A 22,961-nucleotide genomic window follows, 5' to 3' on the forward strand; every position below is an offset into this window, starting at 1 on the left:
TGCAACAGGGAGGAAGGGAAGATCCTGGAGCAGTGTTTTACACTATAGTTGCACTGTGGCTCAAAACACCAGACCACATGTGGGCCCAACCCTGAAGGCATTTGAGGTTTGCCTCCTTTCTTACTTGAGGACCTGACTCCTCCATCCAAATATCCATTCTCTTACTCTTCACACAAAAGACTCCAGGGCAGTTTTTCTAGGATTTTACTTAAAAAAAGTTTGTTTCAGGGAAAATGAAATAACTTTAAAATAGTCAGAAGACACCTTTTGTTCTTGAAGTTCAAAATTACTTTCCGTCTTCCTGTGTATGTCTTGAGTCCATTTGCACTTCCTTTAGTGAGAAGCTCCACAGTTTATGCCAATATTTTCATATCCAGAGAGGGAGGACCTGATATAGTGAGCCTACTCTGTACACTTTTCTCTGGAACTCTAGCAAGAATCATGAGGACATGATGGTCAAAGTTAGCTGTTCAGTTTAAATTCTAGCACTCTTATTGCATGGGTGTGTTAGTCTGTTCTCACACTACTATAAAGACATACCTGAGACTGGGTAATTTACAAAGGAAAGGTTTAATTGACTCACATTTCTGCATGGCTAAGGAGGCCTCAGGAAACTTACAATCATGGCAGAAGGGGAAGCGAACACATCCTTCTTCACATGATGGCATGAAGGAGAAGTGCTGAGCAAAAGGGGGAAAAGCCCCTTATAAAACCATCAGGTCTCGTTAGAACTCACTATCACAAGAACAGCAGCATGGGGGTTACCACCCCTATGATTCAATTACTCCCACTGGATCCCTCTTATGACATGTGGGGATTACGGGATCTATAATTCAAGATGAGATTTGTGTGGGGACACAGCCAAACCATATCAATGGGTTCATCTCAACAAAGGCAATTTTATACCACTATGATTGTCATACTGAATCCCTTGATAGTTTCCCTTTAACACGAAAAAATAAGAGTTACATACATAAGCTAAGAAGCTGAAAGGTTGTAATAACCTCAAGCAGTGTAACAAGAAAACTCACTGGGAGATGGACATTACTATTTTACTTGACTATTTCTCCTATCAACCGCTGGAGGATCCATGACTCAACAGCTCCAGTAGCTAAAAATGCTTACATTGAATTCAAAGTCTAACTATCTATGTGTTTTTTATTCTATTTTTGAGGTTATAAATGTAATACATGTTTATTATAGAAAATATGAGAAAACATAGAAACATAAAAATAAAATAAAAATCTATTTTAACCCCATAAAGGAGTGCTGTTAATGTTTTAATGTAGGGACTTCAGCCTTATTTATAGAATATACACATACACAAACACATGAACACACTGTACCACTGTGACATAACCAACATCATAGAATATAGCATTTTGAATTTTACTGTTTTCACTTAATATTATTAATATTTCCCATGCTTTAAAATATTATTTGAAAACATTTCAATGGCTGCATAATGTTCCACAGTATAAATGTATCATTATATATTAACTTTTCCCTATTAATGAGTTTTTGTATTATTTCTCGATATTTGCTATTTTAAATAATAATTTAATAAACATCTTGATACATGAATCTTTGACTGTTTTGCTATATCCTTAGGGTAGGTTGCTAAGTGGGAAATTATTGGGTCAGAGAGTATGGGCTTTTCAGAAAAATGTGTTAGTTTATATTCCTAGAAGCAGTGTATGAGAGTTTATATTATCCCATTTTCAATACTTAATATTATAATATAAAAATTCTTTATTACTACAAGGAGTGAAAAATGGACAATTCATTATTGTTTAAAGCTTTTTAGTTTTAAAGAGGTTTCCTTTTCATAGAGGAGAGAGTATAGTTGAGTGTATAGCATATTTTCTTCAAACCATGTATAGTAGGCCTACCCATAGGGCTTCCCTTAAATATCATAAATGGAACCATTTGGTAGTAACTATGATACTCTCAGTGCAAAGCACACCCTCAGAGTTTCAAGAGAAACTTACCAGACTCTGAGAGTGTGCTTTGCAGAACCAACACATCAGAATGTCAGCTGCAAAAAAGAAGAAGATGGGGCAGTTCTCAAGCCCAGGGTATCACCATGGAAAGGCCAGACTGTAGTCAGAACTCCTGCTCTAGCAGGAGGACTTTGGACACTGAGAAAGAAGATGCTGGAGGATAGAAAATAGTCTTAGAAGATGTGGAAGGAATTGAAACAAACACTGTTTAGTAGCTCCTTTTGCTGAAGATGTTCCTATTGAGAAGAAAGCTTACGAAGTTTGCTAAAGTAGGCAGAAATCATCAAACACTCATATAGCAGTGGGTATCAGAGTGAGACGCTTGCTGGTAATGAAGCAGGTCAGACCTACTCATCTGGTGAGCCAGCCTCCTGTCAAGCAGCAGATGGTAGAAAGATGTCCATCAAGGAAGGCACAGCATTCCATCTGGAGGATAAGGTGGCAGCTCTTACTCAAGCAGACAGTACTTAGCAGGGAGGAGTATCTTGAGTGATCCCTGATGGGTGTATATGACCCTAATAGGGCATGGAGAGCTAAATACACTGTCTGCCCAAATGTGAATCTAGGTCAGGGTGTTTCAACATGCAAAAGCAGACCCTGAGCCCTTGTCTGTGGCTCACGAGAAGGACCAGCAAGGGTAAGGGGGACACTGGATAACCTGAAGATCTAGACCAGTTATCAGGTCAGGTCCTTGGGTCCAGGACATCCAAACAGTAGGCCAGTTACTAGTGTTCATGTCAAGCTACAGGCTGGCAGAGGATATCCTCAATACGTATGACATTGATTCAACACGTTCTACTGCCAAGGCCTGAGATTGGGCCCAGAGCCTGCAAACAGGTGAGGGATGAGAGGTCTCAGCTACGGTATCTGAGAAGACTGAGATGGCAAGACTTAGGACTGAGAAGACTGAATTGGCAGGGAGCCAGGAATGTCTTCAGAGAAAACAAGGAAGCTGCTATCAAGGACACCCCAGATGAAACTCAAAATATTGCATTTCATTGTCACCATTCGAGCTCCTGAAGAACTGCAAACTTCAAATGATAAAATAAATTTATGGGTGAGGAAAAAAAATAGGTATATTAGAAGAGGTCCAGGAGGGATTGAACAAAAACTGCAAATGTTTAGTAGATGAAGAGGAATGAAATGACCAGCCAAAATGAAGTGTGCATTAATACCAGCAAGGGGGGATTAAAAGCAGGAGATGGATTTGTAGGGACACATTTTTTTAAAAGCCTGCTAGCAAATCAAGAGCATGAGATTAATGATGACTTTAAAATGGCTAAAGTATTGAACTGATTTCCTTAATCTGTCTTTAATAAGAGAAATGGAACCAAACAGCTATTTCAATTAGGTGGTAATGTAGAGTTTGCAAAAATGTCCACAGCTGGTAGGGAAACCTGGAGCCTGTATAAATATACAGCTCAGCAGATGTTGATGAGATTCATCCTTGAAAGTGATGCCTGCAAATAATCCACACAAGGCAGAAAAGGGGTAGCCAGAGTGGGAGAGAGCAGGAAGAATGGGGAAGGAATGAGAAAGGCAGCCAGCTATTTGGCACCTACAGGAGTGCCATACAGGGTGCTGGAGGAGATAGTTATTATGTATGTGAAATCTATAAGATATCTTCATTACAGTCCTAGAAGGCAGGCATTAAAGTGTGTTACAATCCCAGGAAATACTCATTTGGAGAAGTAGTTCAGAACACAGGTAAGGAATTGTAGGTGGCAATTAGCATCACCATGTTTTTCTATGTGTCTTTAATATATTCAATAGGTTGCCAGGTCACTATGACAAAGCTTAGTTTTGAACACTATATGTTAGATTTTGTGCTTTCTAGCAAACACTTGCCAAACACATATTACATGTTTCATCTGTGTAGGGTGGATAAAGAATGCAAAAGTATATATCCAGTCCCAGCCTTTGTGAGCTTATGAACTTATGGAAGCACTAAATAATAAATCAGCAAATAGTGCAAAACGATGTAAGCCAAACTGTGAGCATGTGAGGTGCAGGTTCACAGGGCCAAGCCAAAGAACGAAGGTGCTCACACTGGCTTTCAACATTAGAGAAGATACAGAGCAGGTGGCACTTGAAATAGGCTTTCAGGATGGAAAGATCTAGGCAAAAAAGAGAGGGTGGGCTTTTCTTGCAGAGGTTAGATTAGCAGGTAGTATGTGTGGGGGAGGGAGGAATAAAATAAATGGACTGGAATAGAGAGTTCATGCTGGGAAGTGGAAGGGGACCAAGTAGAAAGGAAGACTGCCAAGCTGCAAGAGGAGTACTAGAAAAAACAACAGAACATGATTTGGTCAGCAAGGAGTTATCTGGTGTTCTGGAGTAGGAAAGCAACATGAGAAAAGTGGATTTTTAGGAAGACTGAATCAGCCCTTGGGAGGCAGAAAGGATTAGAGCATGGATTGTTAGGAGGGTATGCCTTCAAAGTAAACTCTTCCCTTTTTCTGCTGCCATTGTGATCTAAATTACCACAGTCTCAGCTAAATGCTTGAACTGGTCTCTTAACTGGACTCCCTGCCGCTGTCACTTCCACCTTTGGTCAATTTCAACAGGACAGCCAGAGTGATCCTGTTAAAGTATAAGTAGATTACATCCCTCCTCTGTTAAGAACCCTCCAATAGCTCCTCTCACACTCAAGGAGAAGCCCAAGTCCATACAATGCCCCTCAAAGGAGTACCTAACCCAGCTCCCACCTCCCATTCCTTCCCAGACCTCATCTGCTATTTGTCCCCTCAGTCCTTGCCATTCTTCAAATATAGTGGGCCTAGCCCTGCTGCAGGACTTTTGCACTTGCTGCTCTGCTTAGATAATTCATAATTCTTCCCTCAAATGCAGGACTCCTCCCCCTCTATCAGGTCTTCATTTAAAGATCAACTCATCAGTGAGGCCTGCCCTGACCGCCCACCCCCACCCCCCATCTAAAACTGTTTCCCCTTCCCTTGTTTTTTGCACTTATTACTCTCTAGCACTCTCCCATGAGTTTAAAAACTCCATAATCCATGGAACGACATATGCATGTGGTTACTCATATATATATATATATATATATATTTTTTTTTTTTATTAAACTGTTTACTGTCTCTTCCCTCCACTGCCCTGCTGAGACAGAGATTTTTGTTTGTTTTGTTTGTTGCCGTATTCTCAGTACCTAGACAGGAACTTTGCAGGCACTCAATCACATTTATTGAATTGATGGATGAATGAATGCAGGAAAATCACAGTAAGGTGAGAATGGTTGCAGATATAAAGTGGATGAGAGCTGAAGAAGGGAGGCAAGGGAGGTAACTACAGAGAGATTGCATAAAGATGCCAGAGGCTTTGAATGACTTCAGGAAGAATTAAGAAAATGCATGTCTCTTCAGCAGAAGCACTACCATTACTCAACACGTCTGAAAGATGGGCTGATAAGGCCAGAGTTTTATGAAGGGGAATCATCTCTGAAGCATGATAAACATCTGAATGAGACCCATTAAATGACTTGCTATATGAATAAATCTCAACTTTTTCTTTCCAGGATATTCCTAATGAGGTTTTGAAACACGTACTTTCCCCCATTCTATCTTTAATTCTGCTTGATATCACTGCACAAGCACTCATTTTAATACTAGTTAGAATTCTAAAATCAATATTAGTATGTTTTCACTTTGAGAGCTCATTTTTAAGGTAGCATTTTGAGGCTTTTTATTACAAGTATTATAATTCATTGTTTTACAGTTAGAAATGTCAAGGAACCTCACATATGTGGAACTTGAAAATAAAAAAATACATATATGAGATGAGTAATATGAAGGAAAGGAAAATGAATGTGAGAGTGAAAAATATTGAGAATAAAACTAAGAATGGATGGGGCCAATTATTTTTCCTAAAGTGCTGTTATAAACAAACACTTGTGGGACTGGAATTGAGGTTAGATCAATGCAAGAAAAAGCAAATGGGATGGGGGTGGGGGAAAGTGTGCTCTGAGATGGAAGGAGAGGACCTAGGGGGAGGCTCTGCATCAAATGCTTACCATCCTATCAGCATCTTCTGTCAATATATGGTCCAGATGGCCTAAAGACAGACTGGGAAGCTTAGAGGACCTGACGAATTAAGAGAAGGGGTAGGGATGGAGGTACCAGCACGATGGCGCCCTCTACGTATGTGAAGCAGGGTTTTAATCAGCCCATACACTTAGGTGTGCAGGAAATATCACATCTCTTTATTTTCTCCTACTAAACTTCTTCTAAATCCATGCCCCCATACAACAAAGTGAGCTGGAAATCCAAAGCTATTCTTGCAGCAATGTTCTTATGCTTACCTTTTCTATTTCAAGATTGTGCCAGAGTCCTGGGATCCCACATAACACGGTGGTGGGGTGGCAATTGGAAATTACTGCTCAGACACCTGTGTGTCAGCCCATGTGTCTCTTTAGGTCAACCACTGTGTAGTTTCCTGGCCAGGGACTAGAACATAGGACAGCCCAGCCTTCTATATTTACTCAGTAACCTCTCCCTCTGAGGCTCTGCTACATACACAAGGAAATAGGGAAATATGAGACAACATGCTTGTCTATATTTCTTGTGAGACCTTTTATTTAGTTCCAGAGAAATTGTTTTCTCTTCAAACTCTATTTTCAGGACAATGGCTTTAAGATCGGGGGGAAATTAAGAAAGGAATGGGACAAATATCTCCTAAGAGGAAACATAAAAGAGGGAACAGGTAGGGAGAAAACATAAGTTAATAAATTAAATGTCATTTTGCCATTTGTAGAATCTCCCTATCCTGTAAATAAATTAATAGTAGCCCAACAGAATGAAAGTAGCTCCAACCTCCTTGAGTTCCTCTACTGGTGTGGTAGACATGGAAATGCGCCAGCTCTCAGCCCTTCCTGTGGTAGCTCACATCCAGACTAAGGGAGGCAGGGGTATCAAAGTCTGGCTATTTCAGCCCAATGTGGAACAACTCAGATGGGCCATACCTGCTCCAGAACTCATTGCTGGGGTGGATCAGGGCCTCATGGACCTGTACCAGTTCTTCTGTCTCTCTGCCTAATCTTGCTTCCTGACCCTCCCTTCCACAATTGTTTATCTGTAGAAAAATATCCTTTGTGCCACACTCCATTTCCACATCTGCTTCTTGAGAACTCAACCTAAAAACATTTAAGAATGGCCCCAGAAAATAACTAAAATGATGGGATTTTGGAGCCAAATCCCTACCCACCTAACAGGCAATGAGGACCTAATCGATGATAGATAAAATACAGCCATCCCTTGGCACTAATTGACAGTCCAGTGGGTGGTCAAATGGAATAGTATGTCTACAGAAGAGAATGTACTAGCAGGTGAGATTTATCAGGTGTACGAGAAGTGAGAGGGAAATAGTAACTCTAAGGACAATGGGATTACATGAGTATTGCTGAGGGCCATTGATATCCTCGATAATAAAAAGATGCAGGCAATAGGCAACTGAGAGCTAAATATGTAAGCCATGAGATTTCCCTGGTAGTTTTCAGAGAGGTGTTCATATCCTACAGCAGGAGGGTAGAGGAGCTGAGGGTCGAGCTCAGAGCTAATACTGATTTCTAGATACAGTTAAACGCCCAACTATGGCAGAACTGTTACTCCAGCCATGGCTGGGGAAAAATAGGACCCTGACACTTGGGATAGGAACATCTAGGACGATTCCCTGAAAATGCTGAATATTAAGGTGACAAACTCTCTTGGTTTTCCAGTGACAGGGGAGTTTCCTGTGATGTGGGGCTTTCAGTGTTAAAACTGAGGCAGTACTGGGCAAACTAGGGCTGTTGTTCACTCTACAATGCCTCCGAATTCTGTGAGCCTAGAGAAGTGGCCTATCCTCCCTACTTAAAGCTAGCATTTCCTTCTTGCTTAAAAACAATGCTGTCTCTTTCCTCCAAGACAGCACATACCCCACTCTCAATATCCGCCCCCGCCTCCACCTCTCCTCCTGCCTACTAGGTGTATAAGTAGGATTAATTCATAATCAGCCCAGGACACGCTGAGCCTGACAAGGGAAAAAAGGCACTCTATTCCAAAGAAGCTGCAAGTCCGAGCCAATATATACTGGCAGATGCCAGGGCAGTACCAGTGGGGCTAGATTTTGAGACTGCTTGACCAAGAGGAGTTGGAACATAGGATTAGAGAAGGGAAAGTTTACTGATTTGGGAACACTCTCCGGAGACACAGGATTTACACCTTGGCCTTGGCAAGGCCCCAGGAAATGTTGTCACCTTGCTACTAGGATGGCTCCTAGCAGCATGGAAAAGGCAATGGCCCATACTAAGCAAAGACGGAGTGCCAGAATTTCCCTGGCAGATGGAAGAATGGCTTAAAAGGCTCAGGGAAGTGGATATATTAGACTGGAAGTATTATATATTTATGTGAGGCCCAAATACCATCCAAAGGACTATGTTTCACAGAAAGGCACAAAGGACACACCATTTACTAAGGCCATGAGGAATACACAGGTGAGGGGGTTCAGCCTCACTAAAATGTTAAGAAATGAGGAAAGGACCTCAAATGGATAACAAGCAGTGGTGATAGGACCCCAGTATAAGAGGCCAGGTAATGATGTGTAACTGCCTGAAGCAAGGCACGTGGATACAATTATCCTAATGAGTGGCAAGGTTGGGGTGGCAGCAAAAGGTGCCTGATGTGCAGTTATGGAGATGATTACAGTGGTTCCTAGACCAGCAGCATCACCACCTCCTGGGAACTACTTAGAAATGCAAATTCTCAGGATCCTCCCCAGGCCTATGGAATCAGAAACTCTGGGGCTAGGACCCAGCAATCTGTGGTTTAACAAGCTCTTTAGGTTATTCCAATGCAAGCTAGTTTGAGAACCACTGAATTAATAGAACATGGCCTCTCAAAGATTACAAAGGTAGACAGGTAACAGAATTTGTCATTTTGTACCATCAGAAGAAATTGAGGGATATTTAATAAGGAAGCTGGAAGCTGATAAATAAAAAGTTAAAAGGTTTTGCCATTTCTGAACTTGAGACAGTTTTCAGACCTATAATTTACTGAATGACCACAGGTCTCCACGATGAAGGACCTTGCAGAATCACAGCAAGTATTTATAACAAGAATTTCCCCTGTTCTTGTCCAAAGAAACATATGGCTATTTATTTAGGCAGCTGTACACTGTGGACGCCAAATATTTCAAGGACTCTTGGGCCCAAGTTGACATTGATAGTTGGAGTCCCTAAGTGTCATTACACCCTCCCTTCATTAGAATGAGCACATACAGGAAGCTGGTAATCAGTGCAGCCCTGAAGACCCACTTGATGGTCACTTCCCCAGTCAAAGGTATAGACACACCTGATAGTTGGCACAATATCCACATAGGTCCTTGGCCTGTGATTAAGAGTTAACATAATGAGGAAGTCAAAATGGAAGTCCCTAAAACTGCCTCCCTGCTGAGTCAAATAGTAGATATATAATAATATTGCCTCCCATGAGAGATGGCAGAAATTGTGCTACACCTAAGCCTTTAAAGGATGATGGTCCCTATCATATTTCCATCAAATTCACCAGTCCAGTTCTTGAAGAAACTAGATGGACCCTGGAGGATGACAGTAGACTCCCACGAACTCAGAGTAATATCCCCAATTATATCCATTGTGCTAAATGTGGTATCTTTACTAGAGCAGATTAATAAGGCATATGTGGCATATGTGGCCGTGGATATACCAAGTGTTATTTTCTATTCTGATCAAAAAAGAGGATCAAAAAGAGTTCACATCCATGTGGAATGGGTGACAATATACCTTCACAATTTTGACTCAGGACTATATCAACTCCACTGTCTGTTTCATAATGTAGTCAAGAGAAACCTGGAATCATTGAACATCCCAGGGAATACCTCATTGATCCACCATATCGATAGTGGGATGGGCTTAGAATTGGCATGACACATGTACTCCAGGGGGTGGGAGACAAATATTCCAGAGCCTGAAATGTCAGCAAAATATTCAGAAATGTGACCAGAGGTAGCTAGAATATTTCCTCTAAAGTGAAAAATAAATCATTGCCTCTTGCACCTTCCAGCATAAAAAAGCAAGTTCGAGGTGTGGGAGGCCTCTTTAGGTCCTGAAGGCGCATATTTCACACCTTGGAATACTGCTTTCAGCAGCTATAGGGAGTGGAATCCTCTGTGGCCAGAACAAAGAATGGGAGAGCGGTGGATGTTTCTGTAAACCAACTGCAGGAGAAAATAAGATTGCCTGAAAACACACCAATGCCACAGGCCATGCCTTCATATTACACTAAATCAAAAGTAGTGATTCTTTGGATTAGGGTGTAGGGCACAGACCTTGGGTGTTGAATTCAGCACGGTGACAATCACTCTGACATGCTCCAGTATTTACAGGGATAACAAGGCTGACTTTGGAAAGCAGGACTATGCCAGGAAATCCAGGACATCTGGCTGATTCACAGCAGGGCACATCTGTGCTAGAATGTCCTTTGCATTTTAGAAAAGACTTTGCTTTTTCTTTGGCCAAGAGAAGAACAGGATAGTTTGCAGATAAAATAACAAATTGTTCAAGTCCCTTTGCCCTGCATATTCCTACTTGGGAATTTACAAATTTGGGAAATCAGTAATTGAGTTCTGATTAAATGATCAGGATGTCTCTTGACAATAAATAGTTCTACCTCTTCTACACTGAACAAGGTAAGATAATACTTCTGCCCAGTAAAGCTGCTTCTATCTTTGCTTTAATTTAAATGGACAAATATAGGTGAAAGCATCAATCCTTCACTGAACTTTTGGCTTTAACACCAGTAGGAAGGGAAGTACTTAGAAAAGGTTGTGGGAGCCCCAAGAGATTGTGGATAAAAAGGATTGGTTATTCTTAAATACAGAATATGAATCTCCATTTAGAAACATATTAGACCAGAATTTCAAAGGGCTATTTAATTTTTATTTTTTAGAGATAGAGTCTCACTCTGTCACCCAGGCTGGGAGGCAGTGGAGAAATCACAGCTCACTGCAGCCTTGATCTCCTGGGCTCAAGTGATCCTTCCGAGTAGCTGGGACTACAGGTACATGCTCCCATACCTGGCTAATTTTTCTTTTTCTTTTTTTTTAAAGATGAGGTCTTACTATATTGCCCAGTGCCCAGGCACACCTTGACCTCTTGGGCTCAAGCGATCCTCCCGAGTAGCTGAGACTACAGGAACATACCTCCATACCTGGCCAATCCTTCCTTCCTCCCTCCCTTCCTTTTTTTTTTTTCAGAGATAGGGTCTCACTATATTGCCCAGGCACACCTTGAACTTCTGGGCTCAAGTGATCTTCCTGCCTTGGCCTCCTAAAGTGCTGGGATTACAGGTGTGAGCTACCTTGCCTGACTTCAAAAGGTTATTTAAAATATGAGATAAAAACTTTATTTTTTGGATAATTCACCCTCTAACCTCAGGAACTTTCTTGCAGCAATTTCAGAAGGTGTAGAACAATTTTTTTTCCATGCATATTGCTGTTTTGGTAGGAACAGAAGTCTAAAGTTGAGGCTTTTCCTGGAACCTCTGGAAAAAAGAAACTCACAGGCAAAATGTCTGACTGCATATTGCATATCTAACTGCTCAGACAAATCTTCTCCAACTTTTGACTCTCACTGTTGAACTCTTGCACAAACCATCCATATGTACGGAATGTCTGTTCTGTTGCTTGCATGGCCGTTTACCATCTATTCAACACCCAACTGCAGGGTAAATGCACATGAAAGCAATAACTTAGTGTACCCTGAGAATGACCATGTATGGCATATGTACCTGAATGTGTTTGCCAAGCTAGAAAATCCAAGAGTGGCCAACCTGGAGATTTGTTCCTTGTCTATGAGGAACATCTGAGCCCCTAACCCATCCTGTGGAACACCAGCCATACAGGGGATTGAGGCCCTAAGTTTGGGTTGAATGAATTTGACAGATGAAGGTCGTTAGGTAAAGGGTACTAAGTGAGAATGTTATATAAACACCTTTTGCAAGCAGTTGCAGTTCTTCTGCCCAGCCTGCCACTCTCTTCCCAGTATGTAAGCCCCAGTGAAACCCCCCGTCTTGTTTGTTGGCTCCAAGTCTCTTCTTCAGCCTCTTGAATGTGGTGCCATCTCCATTACAGTCAACAGGGGTTTGGCACAACACCAAGATACATGTTCCAGGAAGTTTTCTGGATGGATCAGAACACGTTAACTTCTGTTGCTTTGCCTTTATTCCAGTGTGGTTTTTTGTTTTTTAAACATTTTTGGGAGGATGCACGTTTATATACTTATTTTACCTTGTGGAAATGTAGTTATGATTCCAGAGTAATGAAGGCTGAGAAAAAGCAAAAGGCTATCTGGGAGTTTCATAATACAATGAGAAGAGGTAAATATTCTCCCTCCCACTGGATGCTTGTAGGAATGGAGAAGACCAACGACAGCTTTGAAGATGTTAGCTATGTTTAGTGATTACTATATGTCATGCAGTCAGAAGTGGTTACACCAATAATGTGCTAGAGTCAGCTGGGACCAGCTTGCAAGTGCTGATAGTGCACATCCCTTCTCAGCTTGAGGTTCAGTGATGTCAAGCTGGTAGCTTAAAACTGGCCCTGGTGATATCAGGTACACCATGGAAATCAGCAAATGATGCAACTCAAGGTTTTTGTTTTTAAACCCAGCAAGTCGATTTATCAGCACTCTACCTTGTACATTCTTTTTAGTCTTCCATATCTATCTTTAACAGGTTCATGCTTTCTTCTATATTTTTTAACATATAGAGTGTACTTATGATACCTATTTTAGTGTGTTTGTCTACTAATTCTATCCTCTAGGTCAGAGGTTGGCTAGCCATGGGCCAAATCCAGCTTACAGCCTGTTTTCATACAGTTTATATTTATAAGCTAAGAATGGCTTTATCTTCTTAATAGGTTGTAGAAAACAAACATCACTAGCCATCAGGAAAATTCAAATAAAAGACACAATGCAATACCACTTTCCACTTATTAGAATGGCTATAATAATAATTAAAAAAAGAGATAATAACACATGGTGAGAATGTGAAGAAAGTAGAGCCCCCATTCACCGTTGGTGGAAATATAAAATGGTACAGCAGCTTTGGAAGACAGTTTGGCAGTTCCTCAAAAAGTTAAACCACAGAGTTGCCATATGATCCAGCAATTAGATACCTAGGTATAGATGCAAGAGAAATAAAACATGTGTTTACCCCAAAACTGGTACACAAATGTTCATAGCAGCATTATTCATAATTCATAATTATTTCCAAAAAGTGAATGACCCAAAAGTCCACCAAGTGATGAGCAGATAAAATGTGATATATATCCATACAATGGAATATTCTTCAGCAATATAAAGAAATGATACATACTACAACATGGATGAACTTTAGAAATATTGAGTAAAAGATGCCAGTCACAAAGAATTATATAGTATCTGATCCCATTTATGTAACATGTCAAGAATAGGCAAATCCACAGAGATGGAAAGGAGATTAGTGGTTGCCAGGGACTTGAAGGAGAGGTGGATGACTGCTAATGTGCATGGGTTTCCTTCTGGAGTGATGAAAATATTTTAAAATTGATTGTGGTGATGGTTGTACAACTCTGTGAATATACCAAAACCACTGAATTTAACACTTTAAAAAGATGAATTCTATAGTATCTAAAAAGTTATTTTTAAAAAAGCAGTCCCTAGACTCTGGGATTTCTAAGACCAGTAAAACATCCCCAAATCAAAGTTCAGGAATCTATTATAGATGCCAACTTTTCTTTTTTGGGGGTTGGAGTGGGGGAGGGGGACCAGTAAATGAGAACATTTAATGATCATTAAGCACCAATATAATTTTATAAAAGAAAAGACATTTTAACTCCTAAGGATTAATCAGGAATAAGCAATAATTATTTAAGTGGAATAAATGTAGCTTCACTAAAAAGGTATTAATTGTAAGTAATTACAATAATAAGTAACATCATATTAAAAAAAATTTCCAATGCTCCTTGAAGCATAAAAGCATTTCTACTATTATTTTAAAAATCTTTTTAAAAAGGACTAAAGTATAGAAACTTGGTTGCCATAAAAGATGTTGTTTAAATCTTAAATTTAAATTTTATAGTCATGTAATTAGGTTAATTTTTACATGTATTTTAATTTACTGATAATAATGTAAATGAAAAATCTTAGTTGATAAAAACTTTATTTAAAACATGTAGAGAATCATATAGTTCAAAGCTGCAAAAATAAAAGACAATTTCTTGTAACTTAAAAATAAAGTATATATCTAGAAACCACCACATTAACATCTACTATTTATAGTACAATCTCCAATTCAAAGCTAATCTTTGTATTTCTGTATTTTGCAACTTTTGAGCTAGAATCTTCCTCCCTATCCAACTATACTGTTATGTAACCCCATTGTTTTAACATTTAACAATACAACTTGGGTATTCTCTGACAAGCAAGAATATATACTATTGATCACTTCTATACACCAAAATAAAAACAGTTCAAATGACTAGAAACTAATTTTACAAAAGAAAAAAAAACAGGTTAGTAAAACATTTCTTTTGAAAACAATGGGTGAATTAGTATTCTGAATTGAGCTAGAGCACATTTTTGCTTGAAGACTCTCCATATTAGGCACTATGCATTTATATAGTACAGAACACTTGCAAAATGCTTTTCACCATTTATTAGGACTCACAACACCTGGGCGCTGGGGAATAGCCAGATTACCTCAGTTTACACCGGGAGAACCAAGGCACACTGTGAGATATTGCCAGGGCCAGAGTGAGACTTCATTAGCTTCTGACTTCTTGTAGGAAGAGCCAGATGTTTCTTTGTGGAGGACATTAATTTGTTTAATGATAGGAGTAAAAGTATGTGGGATTTGTTGTGGGAAAATTAATTTGGGCTCCATAAATAAAAAGTTCAGAGCATGGATAAGGTAGAGATTTCACTGTGAAAAGGGTCAATGAGGAGAAGTTAAAACCAGATATAAGGCTCTTTTCAGACAGATCACTTTTCAGAAATAAAAATAGCAAAACGAGAATAGGAAAAAAAAATAGCTATAGAGTTTCTCATTTCTAACCCAAAGGGCTTTGATAAAATCACTTTAAAAGAAGGATCTCTCTCTTAAAACAACCCTTAAACATCTTATTTTTTCCTCCTCATAAAACTCCTGTGAGGTAGAGAGCACTTACAGGGATGAAGCTAAGAAGCAAAGAAGAGTTTAAAACCACATGGATAGTGAACAGGCTGGAGCAGATGTTATGTCTTAAAGCACTGGCTTAGAAATAGAAACAGAAGGTAGAGAATAAACAGGAACTTTTATGGATGGACAAGTGGAATAATCCAGGGATCTAGCAGCAACACCAGCTACTTAACATTTCTTTTAAAAAGGACTTGGAATTTCAAGTATGCAATGAGGCCTAAAATGACAAACACTTGTCTGGGTATTGAAATGCTCAGCTGAAGGGAATATATGCAATATGTTCTCATAAGACCATGTGGGAAAAAGCAGAGGCATAAAAGAGCTACAACCTGGACAAGTGCAACCTAACACATTTAGGACAAACTGCTGTTACCTCTAGTTAAAATATAATGGGCACTGAGCCATCAATAAGGCTTGAAAGAGGAACTTAATTTAGCCTGATCAACATGCTAGGATAGGTTTTTAAAAAATACCAGTCATTACTGGAAAGGGTATTTAAAACCAAAACAATGGCGCCCATTCACTTGGAAAATCACGTACAACTCTGGTATTCATGGATCCACTGTGAGTTATTAGGGGAAATTAACTTCTGGAAGAGACACATAAACATCTCTTCATGGCTGACAGACACATCTGTAGTAGGATAGGCCACAGTTCTAAGCCAGCATAGCAAATCTGATATTCTGGATCTCCAGGGAGGCTTTCCCTCAAGGTCTCTAATCAAATTCACAGTCAAATTCCACACCATGATAATAAATACAACCAATTTAGGTCATGGTACTAAGGATCCTGCTGGGTCATAGGGCACCTGATTATAGGAACTTTATAAATTGTATTGCTGGGAAAAACCACAAGAGGACAACTGTTTGGTTTCCCATCTTTTGATGCAGCAAAAGAATGATACAGCTCACCTGGGTTTTGTTTATTAAAGATTGTGTGGGATGGCATTTATAACCTAATCATCTTAAGTCCATGAGTATATCTCCTTGGGTCCAGCCGATATGCCTCTTCTATAAATCATGTGCTAGTGGCAGCTGTAAACACAGATACAGAATGGGAGCTTTTAGAGGACAGTACCCTGCCCATTTTCAACTCATGAAAATGTTGTTTTCAGTAAATATATATGGTAATAATATTCAAAACGTCTATTCCTCTGAAATTACGGAAGTTAATCCTAAACCTCACAACTTTAAGATACAGAATGTAACTAGTACTTTTTGACGTAGGGAGGCATGTTGTTTGATATATATCATAACCTCAGCCCCCAAACACTGACTAGAATATTCCAGGGGAAGGATTAATGGGATGGATTTATTCATAACTAACGGAATGGAGAATGTTTTTGTCAATGGTAGTTCCTCTCTCCTTGAGACCCAGAGGGAACTTATATGTCATTGCCCCAATTGAAAACATATGACAAAATTTTTTATGTTCTTCTGAATTGTTTATGTTCCCTTTTATCTTTAGTCTACTCTGCTTCAAACTTCTACAGTCAAATTAAAACTTGAGTAGAGAAGAAAAACTCAAAAATAGAAAAAAACATAGAAGTAACCTAATGTTTCAAGTATTGAGAGAAGTTTGCAGGAGTGGGATTCTCTTGTACACGTGAACTGCAAAATGTTTTTTTGAGCTGCAAATTTTAAGTAGACATTTCTTTCTCTCTTACACACACACACCTAAGAATGAACAGGCTATCTGTCACTAAGGATAAATGCCAGTTCACCTCTACGCAGCAGGTTGTTGAGTTTAGAGTGGTAAAGAGCTCCACCCCACCCTAGTGTGAGGGTATAATAACCTGTGAAATCTTTAACAAGTTCTGTTATACTTGATATAATTTTAAAAAATTATTTTGGCATATGTTAATCAGTCATAATAGTTACTCTGGGGGTGCCTGCTTAACGTGTGACATATCCTAATTGGGAATACAACTTCAGGGCTATTAGCATTTGAAAAAAATTCTAGTCACTTCAGACACTACCACAAAAGCTTTATCTGTAGCTTAACACAAGAGACTTTGTTAATACGTAAATATTTCCAATGATTCATATTAATGGTGTTAAAGATATGTGGATTGGCCCAAATATTGTAGGGCACCCTAGACCTTCCACGAGCAGTGTATAAGAATCTGACAAGCCCAGCAGTTTGGGATTTCTAACTTATTCTTTTAGAAGTGAAACTAAGAATTGACTCGGCTGACTGAATCTGCTAGAATATTGCTGGATTCACTTCTAATAACTCTTCTAGGTAGGATAATGTTGGGTTGCACAGAAGGACAGAATTGGGACTTTTTCAACTTTTTCAAGGACAGGTTGCATGACTGTTCTGGTGCCTGCTTGCTCATAAACACACATGACGCAGCACTTGGTCTAAGACCTGATTTCAGTGTAAAGTACCACCTGGTGAGGTTGGGAGCCCTATAGCCCTCACACATTTCTATCTACTGAAGGCTACCAAAACAACCTAATAATTGTGAATGCCCAAACTGGCAAAGGCCAGGTTATAATTTTCTCTAGCGGAGGAAACCCAATACTTTTATAGATATAACAACATTAATCCAGTCATAGTCTACAGTTGAAATAAGCTTGCAAATAGCAGCTTCTAGTTTAACGGGGATGAAAGTCCCTGGTCCTGCTATAAGGTCTGCAAATGACTTCGGAATGAAGGAAGGTCCTTGTCAGCCAAACACAGGAAGAAGAGAACCACAGAGCTGAGCCACGGGTGGGGACTGTGATGTTTCTATTTGACGCTTTTCTATTCTTCTGTCTTTTTGGATTCTTTCCAGTTGTCCAGTATAGGAGTGTCACCACTCCTGGGAGTTCAATAAAGGTGAAACAAACATAGCAATGAGCATATCGAGCACTAAATTGAGGGAGAGATGTTAGAGAGAAGTTTGTGCCCACTAAAATTGACCCAACTGAGATGGAGTGGTTATAATTATTTGGTTGGTTGTTTTTACAGCTATGGGTAATCTAATGAATATGAGAGTCTGAGCATTTGGCTTACCCATAGTAAAGTAAAAACAATGAGCATATGTACTTGCTTTTGTCTTAATAAACATTTCTCATGGTTTTATTCCATATACTGTCTTATATCTCTGCTTTAAAAATAATTTAAAAACTATATTCCCCACTCCCAAAAATAGATTTGAAAGAAGTAACAGCCAACTGATACTCAGCATGCCCTATGATTGTACAGCAGGGGAGTATGAGCCTGTCCGTCCCACAGGAGCTCCTGGGAAGAGGGCAAAACAGGAGTCTGGTTCTATTCTTTGAGACGATTCATGTAAGGTACTTGCCCTAGAACCCAATCCATACTACGTACTCAATGATGTTACTTGTTATTAGTAGAAATTTTTAAAATAAGAGCAAATACTGGTAATAGTAACATGCATTTTCAATTCTAGCTAAAGCCTAAGCAGCTAAGATTCAGACAAAAAGCTTTTCACATGACAATTATTTGTTATAGTAAAAGGAACTTCTCTAACTTGCACTTGGCTATACATGAATTTGATCAAACTGAATTTTTCATTTTGCCACTTGGTAATCCCTAGGGAAACTACAGTACTCTAAATGCTGGCAAGGGCCCTGGACGTTTAGGTTCAATATGCAACAATAACAGAGTCACAGGCATTTGTCAGTTTGAAGGAAAATTACAATTCTCCAATTTCCCATCCATTATCATCTTCTTTAACTCTCACCACAATTCTGAGAGGTTGCAAATGATACCCCGGACAGGTTAAGTGACTTGCCTGTTTGAATGGCTAGAAAGAGGTGAAGCTGGGAGTGCCTGTTTTGATTCTTGGTAAATGGTCTGTCTTCCAAACTCCAGGGAATGAGGCTTAAAGGAAGGCTCTACCGTATATAAAGAATAGCACCGGAAAACCAGCATAGTGCAGGAAAAGAGTGAAAAATGGAAAACCGAATAGTGAATTTTAGACTACTGTGAAAGAGGTCTTAGGAAATCATTTGCAATAGCAGGATGAAGAAACTATCTTGTCCCTTTAAGTAAACAAGCCCATAGGAAAGTAATGGGGAAACCAGTTCATTGTAGTTTTCAGCACATTTCTTAAGTATCTATTATTTACACGTTACACAGAAGCCTAGCCCAGGTAAGAATTTTATATTACATGCCCCAAAGAGCATGGACTTCCTATACCATTGCACGTGGTGTGCAAAGAACACAGTGATCTGCTACTGTAGCAACAATGCATACTCCTGGAGCTTGGGCTGCCTACAAAATAGGCAATAAAGGCTGTGCGTTTAAGGTAAGCATGCACACCCCACCCAGAAATGCAGAGCTGCAACCATAAGTAGATAAGCGCTCTGGGGATTTATTTCTGTTTCAGAGTGTTTTACTAAACAAGTTATGGAAAGAGTATCTAATATCAGCTATGGATTATTCCCTAAACCTCAGTCGCTGACCTTTAAGAACCTAACTTCCAAATTTAAATGGCATCATCAAGTAGTCTAGGCTCCAAATTTAGAGATCAACAGGCTACTTTTGGATGGCAATTTTTGGTAGAGAGGGCTGGTTATCAAACCCTTTTAAAGCTGCTTACTATTTAGCCCAGTTTTTAGAGAGAACAGATGGAAGGCACCAGGATAAGCTATTATAGAGCTTATATGACCTGTGTAAAGGGCCAAGAGCCATAACATCTATCAGTTTGTTAAAGAAGTATCATAGCTGACACAAAGGCAAAGAAGATATTGAACTCACTAGCTGCAGGAGAGGTGAGACTACATCCTGAAATTTCTTTTCCATAACTACACTGAGAATTTTAAAAGGTAGACAGTGGGTTCCTCAAGGTATGGAGGGTGCTGAAGACAGGCCACAGGGCTCCTGAGAACCAGCATTCCCAGATCCCTTTCTCTGGTGCAAATGAAGACAGCTACTCCCCTAGGTCTATAGTATGCTTTTGTGAACTAGTTCAACAATTTGCTTCCCAGCAGGACCCTGGAAACCATCCCCAACATGTAAGACATTGACATTTTTAAAGCTTTCTAAAGGAGCTGATGTACTCCCTTATTGCCTCCATAACATCTAGTGTTTATGAAACACTTCCCTGTCAAGCAGAGCTCTGATCACAGCCATCCTCCTATTGGAAAACAAATGCCAGGATTCCTACACCTTCAGTTATACTAACTCAGTGTTGGCCTTCCAAATAATAAAGTTGGATATTTTCTTTGCTACAAAGGGCAGTACTCTCCTACTCTGAGGTAGCACAGTAGCAATGGGCGTCCTCGAAATTCACCCTTTGATCCTTACAGCTACAGACTTTAAAACTGCTAATTACCTAGCTAAAGCATTGAGTTGAAATCTAAGCATCCTGTCTCCCAGAGTTGCTGGTCACTCGTGTAAATGGGGGAGAATATATTTCTGCTGTAGAACTACCTAGATAATTTGATAAAGCATGGCAACTAGAAAGAAGAAACAAACACACAAAGAAGAACTAGAGCCAGCACGACATAAATCATAACGTATCTTTGGCATCTCATTAGAAATCTATGCTAACATTCTCCTCTACCCTTGAAGTTAGGCTGGAAATATAATTTATGTATTTTATTGCTTATGTCACTCTTTCCTAAACACTCTGTAGTATTTTCTATACCTCTGACACACCTCTAACCTTCCAGAATACAAAGTGAGATGCTTTCCTTAAAACGTGAGAGAAGCGATGGACATTCATGTGAAACTACATTCCCTCCACCTCTGCTCTGTAATTACCTCACTGTAATTACTACTGTCAATCTCAGGAATGGAAAGCTGGCAAAGGGAGATGAGAAAACTCAAGACACATTTACAGACACTAAAGTGTTGCAGGATACCCTAGTAGATAAGTCATTATATTATTTACTTTTTAGCATCTCTTGACTCTTGGTGACCAGGTAAAGTAGGGGAGAAGGGATAAAAAACATGTCAGTTTAACATACATGCCATATTGAGTGCCTTTTAAGTTTTCTAAATTTTCACCTGGCTTTTAAGAGCAGAAATTATTTCATGGTGACTTGCCAGCAGGCTTTTCTGAGGTAGATAAAACATGGATGATAAGTAGTCTGAAGAATGCAGAAGGGGAGGTGAAGACTGTATGGCTGGGATTAGTTTGAAAGAAATCTCAGAAGTGAAAGCTGAGCCTGTCATGTACAATATTAGAGAAAAGAGGAACAAGGTTAAAGGCTGTACACCATTTAAACAAGGTTTTTAGAATTTAATAGGTGCAAAATAGGCTAATCTAGCTAGTAATGAACAGGACTGTAGGTACAGTGACAGAGCAAAAGAAGAGCCTTTGTTACATACAGCTAGTCAAAAGTAGGCAGAAAACAGCAAGAGATATGTATCCCTCAGGACCTCAGTGTTCAACAAGGAATATATATCATAATAACACGAAGGTTTAAAAGCAACCAACAGGCTTGAAGGTTTCAACTGCCTTTTGTTGCTGTTTGGATGAAGAGCAAATTTTGCCTCTTTCCTCAGGCCTCTGTTTGTACACAGGTATTGTAATTGTATTAAGCATGTCAGGGAAATCCAAATCCCAGCTAAATAATTAGTGAAATAGATTCTGAACTCATTTTTATGCCCGTGTGAATTACAGATGAACAGACTAGCATGCCTGAGACCCAATGAGGTTAATAGTACCAGCTGGGGCCTTTCTTTCTGGAGAATCACTGCAGTTATCACAGGCAGATGCCGTACTGTTAAATGAAAATGCCATTGTAGGCCAAATGTTAGCAGTTAAACACCATCGTCACAGAAACACACAAAGCTATAGTCAAGTTCACAAACACAGCTGGTGGTTAAGAAACCCTTAATGAAGAAAAGAAATTTGCTATTGGCTTTACGTCATTCATTAAGACTTCCAATACCCTTAGAGTGGGACTGTTCTTATATGAGAGACAGTAAAATAACTATTGGCCTTAGTTTCTCTCCCCAATGTAAGAATAAACATTTGTTAGAACGTCCATTGGAAAAAGAGAAAAGTCACACATAATGTTCTCGTGGGTCGATGTAGACTCTCTTAGGGTCGTTATTTTGATGATGTTTGCCAGGGCTCCGGTCTTGGTAGCACATCTGATTGTAAAGGGGGTACATCTGCTGAATGCCATCTTCCCCAACTGGATTCTCATCTTCATAGTCAAAACTCCTGCTATTTAGTCCATTCTAAAAAATTCAAACATTGCTTACATTAGCAGAGCAGCTGTTTGCATTTTTCTAGCACTGGTAAAAACAGGCAAGAATAGAATTCACTACAGTTTAGTGTCCCTGATTCATTACGCCAAAAACTATTGAATGGCAAGGTAAAGTTCAACAACTTATATTTTCCAGTCATTTGTTGCTTACAATACCCTGAATAAGAATAGTAGCATCTCCTAAATACAAAATTGTGACTAATGGGGACTGGGATCAGTTTCACATTTTAAAATTTGGAGTTGCTATCAGTTAAGGTAAACTGGAGAAGAACGGGGTTATAAACCTCAGGAGTCTCTCAAGCAAGGCTCAAGCTTGAAATGAACATATGAGACATACAGAGAATTAAGCCAACCAAACAAAAGAAACCTCACCTCAGCTCTGGGGAACTGGGGAAAGGACACAGCAAAATTAACTGGCATTTGAACATATGCCTGATAAAACTGAAAAGAAACTCTCCCAAAAATATCCTCTTGTCTTGACCTTTCCTTCTGGCTTGACCTTGCCACAGCTAGCACTTATAAAATGAACCCCCCATAATGTTCTGTGGTGTCTC

General features: G+C 39.5%; 1 protein-coding gene across 2 annotated transcripts in view; it reads right to left on the reverse strand.

Moving 5' to 3' along the window:
• Positions 1-14,189: 14,189 nt before the first annotated feature.
• NECTIN3 (nectin cell adhesion molecule 3) overlaps positions 14,190-22,961 on the reverse strand; it is a 133,167-nt gene continuing 124,395 nt past the window's right edge. For both annotated transcript variants that reach the window (XM_024244520.3, XM_054551542.2), the window contains exon 9: positions 14,190-22,378. In XM_024244520.3, coding sequence (XP_024100288.1) covers positions 22,199-22,378 — 180 coding nt within the window. In that variant the 3' untranslated portion in view covers positions 14,190-22,198. The remainder of the gene's footprint in view (positions 22,379-22,961) is intronic.

Source organism: Pongo abelii, chromosome 2 (genome assembly GCF_028885655.2).
Source record: "Pongo abelii isolate AG06213 chromosome 2, NHGRI_mPonAbe1-v2.0_pri, whole genome shotgun sequence".
Classification (NCBI taxonomy): Eukaryota; Metazoa; Chordata; class Mammalia; order Primates; family Hominidae; genus Pongo; species Pongo abelii.